The sequence below is a fragment of the Dermatophagoides pteronyssinus genome, unplaced genomic scaffold, assembly GCF_027571235.1.
Source record: "Dermatophagoides pteronyssinus isolate colony J.1.1.1.1 unplaced genomic scaffold, Derpt_VIB-CSIC_2022.12 sq0011, whole genome shotgun sequence".
Classification (NCBI taxonomy): domain Eukaryota; kingdom Metazoa; phylum Arthropoda; class Arachnida; order Sarcoptiformes; family Pyroglyphidae; genus Dermatophagoides; species Dermatophagoides pteronyssinus.
Window position 1 is genome coordinate 1,110,352 of NW_027461535.1, and position 5,176 is coordinate 1,115,527.

The window sequence follows — 5,176 nt, forward strand, 5'->3', positions numbered from 1 at the left end:
ATTAATCAGATTTTTTGCAGATTTTTCGCTTAATTGAATTTTTTTGTTTTTGTTTTCTAGTTTGAATTTACCTTGAAAATTTGTTGATTATTGATGATGATTGAATGGATGGAGAATATATTATTTATGGATTCCGATGGAAAATTTCTCTTTTTTTTATCGTTTCAAAATTTGAAAATTGACAAACATAAGTTGACATTTTGTTTTATCGATTGTTAATTTTTCTGAATTGTGATTTTGAATATCATCATCGATAACGAGATGTGAACAAAACAAAACAAAACAAAAAAATTTTCATTGATTTTGTGCCACACACTTGAACACTAAAATAATGATGATAATGTTATCGTACAAAACAAAAATATCGGAAATTTTGATGCTTAAAAACTTTTGAATCAATGATTTTTTTTTTATTGCTGATCGATTGGTTCCTGGAACGATATATCTATTCATTGATTTGGAAGAAAACAAAAAAACACACACAGAAAAACATCAGATTTTGATGATAAAATAATGATGATGATTTATCCCGACAAATAAAAACCAAATGTTTATAATCAACATTTTTTTTCTTTCTTTCTTGATGTAAAGGTATTCAAATGAATTTAGCTTTTTTGTTTTGTTTATTTTAACCATTCGTTAAACAAAAGCAAAAGCAAAAGCAAAAAAACAAAACAAAACAAAATCATGCAACATGTTATACACGGTGGCTATAGTACACGTGCTGACGTCCAACATCAAATTCTCATCAATCAATCAAAATGAAAATGAAAAAAAGAATTTAATTTAGACACACAATTGATGTCTGTGTTACATGATGATTCAAGCAGATTTTTTTTTTGTTTCTGTTGTTGTTGCGAAAACAACAGTAATAAAAAAAGTTGTTTTGTTGTTTTTAGGTTTGTTGTTGTTTTTCAGGTTGTTGTTGTTTTTAGGTTTTTTGTTGTTGTTGTTGTTTGAATGAAAAACCAACAACAACAACAACAACAGGATTGATTTGAATAAAACTAAAAAAAAACAATCAACGATTATCGATTCTCTGGTGCAGAAAACATACCCACAATCAATCTTTTCAAACAATTTTTTTTTTGTTGTTGATGATTTTATCGTCATCAAACTTTCAAAAAACAATCACCAATTGATTCACCTGTTTGCCTCATTAATTTTCCATTTCATTTCAATTCATTTGGGCAACTGAAAGTTGAGCAAATGAATGAATGAATGAACGAAAATAACAACCAATGATAAATCCAACTAACCAGCCAAACCAAACCAAATGCATTCAACCATTACAATCAGGAAAAACAAAGACAAAGACATCCATTATCATCCATACTAGAAATCCGTACTTGAAAGTACAACAGTCAAATCAGTCAAATAATTATAACCATAAAGGTTGTTGTGGCTTTGTTTTTTTTTTGCTTTTTCTACAGACGACGAAATCAAATCAATCAATCGATTTAAATGTTTACCAAACCCAAAAAAAAAAAATCACTTGTTTGCTTGCTTGATTGAATTTTCAACTAATCTAATAATAATGCTTGTTTTTTGTGTTTAGATAATGTTTGTGTAATCAATTTTTTTGGTTTCTGGTTTTTAGTTTGCACAACTGATTTGTATTTGGTTTTGTTGTTGTTGATAATAATGGATCATTTGATAACGAAATTGATCCGGGTTTTGGCAACAATGAAAAATATTTCTAGGAAATTTCCAGGAATTTATTTGTACCGATAAAAAAAAAAGAACGGCCGGCAATATTTGGATTTTCAAAATCAAAATTCAAAAGAGATTATTATATCGCCATCTGTTGAAGCGAATCATGAACAAAGCCTGTGATTCGAATTTCTATATTTGGTTTCGAATTAAGTGTTTCGAATTACCATTTTGTTCGACAATTCGAACAATTATTTTATTTTCGTTTCTTCGTCATATCATTTTTTTCATCAAACTTTCGAAATTAAATCGATTTTACCTGGAAGATTTTATTCTAATATTCGAACTACAAGAATTCAAATTTTAAATCATATTCTGGATAAAATTGCAAAAAAAAGATTCGATAACCGAATGTTCAATTCAATTTAAAATCAAAAATTAACAAACTTAGAAAGTTCTTCAAGAAAAAATTCAAGCTCATCGGAATGGAATAATAGCTCTTTGATGATTCATAATTTGCACTTGCAAGGCAAAAAAATACGCCGCAAAGGAATTGTCGAAATGTTTATTATTCAAAATGAAAGAAAATTTAGAAATTTTTATTGGGATGAACGATAAACCTGATCATATTATAAATGGAGCAATGGTCTCATTTAGACTGTGTGGATGAATTGAAGAAATTGAAGATGATTCATAGTTTTACCGATTCCTTTTGAGGGAAAAATGTAATGAATTAGATTACATTAATTAGATTTCGACATTAACAATTATATTTGTTTTTACATAAATATGATTTAGTTTTAACCAAGTTTTTTTAAATTTTTATTAAAGTTTTTGATTATTATTTGTTATTTTTGTATTTAATTCTAAATTATAATAATAAAAAATCATTAAAACCACTTTTATATATTTTCTGACTTTGTTTTATGCATTTGGTTTGGTTTTTCCAGTGTGTTTATCGTTTTTTTTTTCTCGTTTTCATGTAACCATCCACAATCTGTGTTGGAACATTTCAAATTCTATAATTCGCGAATAATTTTAAATACTTTTAAAATAAATAAAAATAAAGATTTCAAAAAAGATTCAAAACAATTTGTTTTGTTTTTTATTTGGTTTAAAAAAAAATGAAAAAAAATCGTATTATTTTCATTAATGCAATAGAAGATAATATGAATCAAATTGATGGATTATGATTTGGCCATCGGTATTTGTTTTGGTTGACCTGCAGTTGATTGTTGTTGTTGTTGAGCAGCAATTTGTGCCATTATCAATTGTTGTTGTCGTTGAAGACAGCTTTGTCGAACGGCACTTTTTTCTTGCATCGATTTAACAATTTTATCCATTTGTGTATTTAAAAATTGAACTTTACGATTAAAATAATCGATTGTTGATTTACGATCACGTTCAATATAATAACCAGTACCAATATCCAACAGGAATTCATTATTATTTACTGTACGACCTGGTACATAAAGTGATGGTGTTAAAGGAACCATTATTTGATTATCATTAGGTAGTTTATCGAATGATTCAACTGTTTCATAACAACCAACAAATTTTGTTTTTGCATTATGCAAATCAACTATTGATTTTTCTAGAATTTCAATTTCCTTTTCAAAAAACAAGAAAAAAAACAAAATTAATGAATGATTGAAATGGAATACTTTTCATTGAGAAATAAATTACCTGATCCAATTGTTGTTTGATTGCATTTATCTGATATAGATTCATATCGTTTATGTTTAGTTCAACCTTTTTCGGTTGTTGATTGTTTTTTGATGCCATTTTGTTCGATGCTTTTGTGAAATGATTTTGAAGATAATTTTTCTTTGAAAAAATCGACAAGTTTGGCCGTATACGGCTTTTGTTTTGAAATGAAAAACATGTGTGCGTTCGATTTATATCACCCTTCATATAAGATGTTACCATCAGTTTTTATTATCAAGATTTTTTCGATTAAAAATATCTATTTTTTCAAAATAAAATGAATAACTTTTATTAATCAATTTGTTACTTTGAATTTAAAATGTAATTTTGAATTTTCGGATCATAAATTGAAAGGAAAATCGATGATAAAATAATTGAAATTTTCGGATCTATTTCTACATTTATCAACACGGTTCAGTCGTTTGAGCTTTTGTCCGTGAGCGTCTTGAACATTGTCCTCTGAATTTTCTTTTCTGGATTCTGTTTTGTTTTCGGGAATTTTTGGTCAACTTTTTATCAATAAAATGGGTGGTCATGATCATGGAAATAAAGTGCAAAAAACCTCGATTTCAGAAGAAGAAATTCGTAAAATTTTAACACGAGCAAAAGCTCAAATACCATCAGAATCACCGAAATATGCTCATAGTCCAAGTTCAGGTGTTTTACATACATCGATCGAAGGTGCTTTCGCTAATGAACGTGCTCGTCTTGGTCCAACATTTACCGAAACTGATCGTCAATGGCGTATAAAATATCTAGAATCACAAAATCTTCATCCAGCTGAACCATTTGAAGTACCTGAACTTTCAAAAGTTCATTACAATCCAATTCGACGTTTTTATCGATGGCCATTAGATCAATTGGAAAAATTTCTTCGAAATCATATGGTTTGATCGTTTATGTTTTTGTAAATACTTTCTTAATCTGAAAAACTGTTTTAATATTCCAAATTTAGCAAACACATAATGCTGTTTTTACAAGAAAAATTATCGGTGGAACATTGATCGGTTATTTTACTTTATTAACAATATGGTATCAATTAAATTATAATGTACCAAATTGGGAATATAAAAAAGGTTATCGTATATTTTATACACGTGAAGCTGTTATGCCTGGTGATACACGTTGGCCAATGCCTAATCCACGTAAAGAATCATGGCAACATTTTGATTTAGATTTTCATTATCGTAATGCTTTACGAAATGATCCAAAATAGATTTTTTTCTGAAAAAGCAACGAAACGAAAAAAACTAACAAATTTTAGTTCATATTTGTTTGTACATGAAGAAATGTCCCAAAATGATTATCATCCATATATTATGATTGTTTTCTCAAAAAAATGCTACTTGAATTTAGATAATAAAAAAAAAGTTATAAATATGATTGAAAAATTGATATACCTTTTTGTTTTTGTTTTTTTCATTTTGGGAAAAAATATGAAAGCTGAAATTGAAGAAAACGATTGAAAAATAATCAATCATTATTTATTTGATAATGATCATTATATGATTAGTATCATTATTATCATCATCATCATTATCAACAAACAAAAAAAAAAAGAAAACTTATGAATTCCAAACTTTAAAAATAATAATAATTATTTTTGGATCGATCGATAATATTTTGTTAATATATTTTCAATGATGATGATGATGATGATCAATTTGTCTTTTTTTTTTTTTTTTACTTTTAGTTTTTTTTTGTCTCTTCGTTTGTTTTGTTTGCAAATTGATCATTGAAAAAAAAGTGAATAGAGAAAAAAGATTTTTTTTTTCTTTATTATCATTATGAAGACAACAACAGGAGAAAAATTGAT

At 27.0% G+C, this 5,176-nt stretch overlaps 2 protein-coding genes across 2 annotated transcripts; one reads left to right on the top strand and one right to left on the bottom strand.

Moving 5' to 3' along the window:
* Positions 1 to 2,781: 2,781 nt before the first annotated feature.
* Positions 2,782 to 3,532, bottom strand: LOC113789279 (prefoldin subunit 5-like). Its single transcript, XM_027338797.2, has 2 exons — positions 3,340 to 3,532; positions 2,782 to 3,263 (listed from the first exon to the last, which is right to left on the bottom strand). The coding sequence occupies exons 1-2, from the start codon at positions 3,436 to 3,438 to the stop codon at positions 2,841 to 2,843; spliced, it is 522 nt and encodes a 173-aa protein (XP_027194598.2). The 5' UTR covers positions 3,439 to 3,532; the 3' UTR covers positions 2,782 to 2,840.
* A 239-nt stretch (positions 3,533 to 3,771) lies between these two features.
* ND-B17 (NADH dehydrogenase (ubiquinone) B17 subunit) lies at positions 3,772 to 4,755 on the top strand. Its single transcript, XM_027338796.2, has 2 exons — positions 3,772 to 4,247; positions 4,316 to 4,755. The coding sequence occupies exons 1-2, from the start codon at positions 3,885 to 3,887 to the stop codon at positions 4,574 to 4,576; spliced, it is 624 nt and encodes a 207-aa protein (XP_027194597.2). The 5' UTR covers positions 3,772 to 3,884; the 3' UTR covers positions 4,577 to 4,755.
* The last annotated feature ends 421 nt before the right edge of the window (positions 4,756 to 5,176 follow it).

What these genes read in the sequence shown, in the direction of transcription:
- LOC113789279 (XM_027338797.2), bottom strand. Translation starts at nt 3,438, where the DNA reads ATGGCATCAAAAAACAATCAACAACCGAAAAAGGTTGAACTAAACATA. An exon ending in TCAAACAACAATTGGATCAG is followed by an intron (nt 3,264 to 3,339) that starts GTAATTTATTTC and finishes TTTTTTGAAAAG; the next exon opens with GAAATTGAAATTCTAGAAAA.
- ND-B17 (XM_027338796.2), top strand. Translation starts at nt 3,885, where the DNA reads ATGGGTGGTCATGATCATGGAAATAAAGTGCAAAAAACCTCGATTTCA. An exon ending in AATTTCTTCGAAATCATATG is followed by an intron (nt 4,248 to 4,315) that starts GTTTGATCGTTT and finishes TTCCAAATTTAG; the next exon opens with CAAACACATAATGCTGTTTT.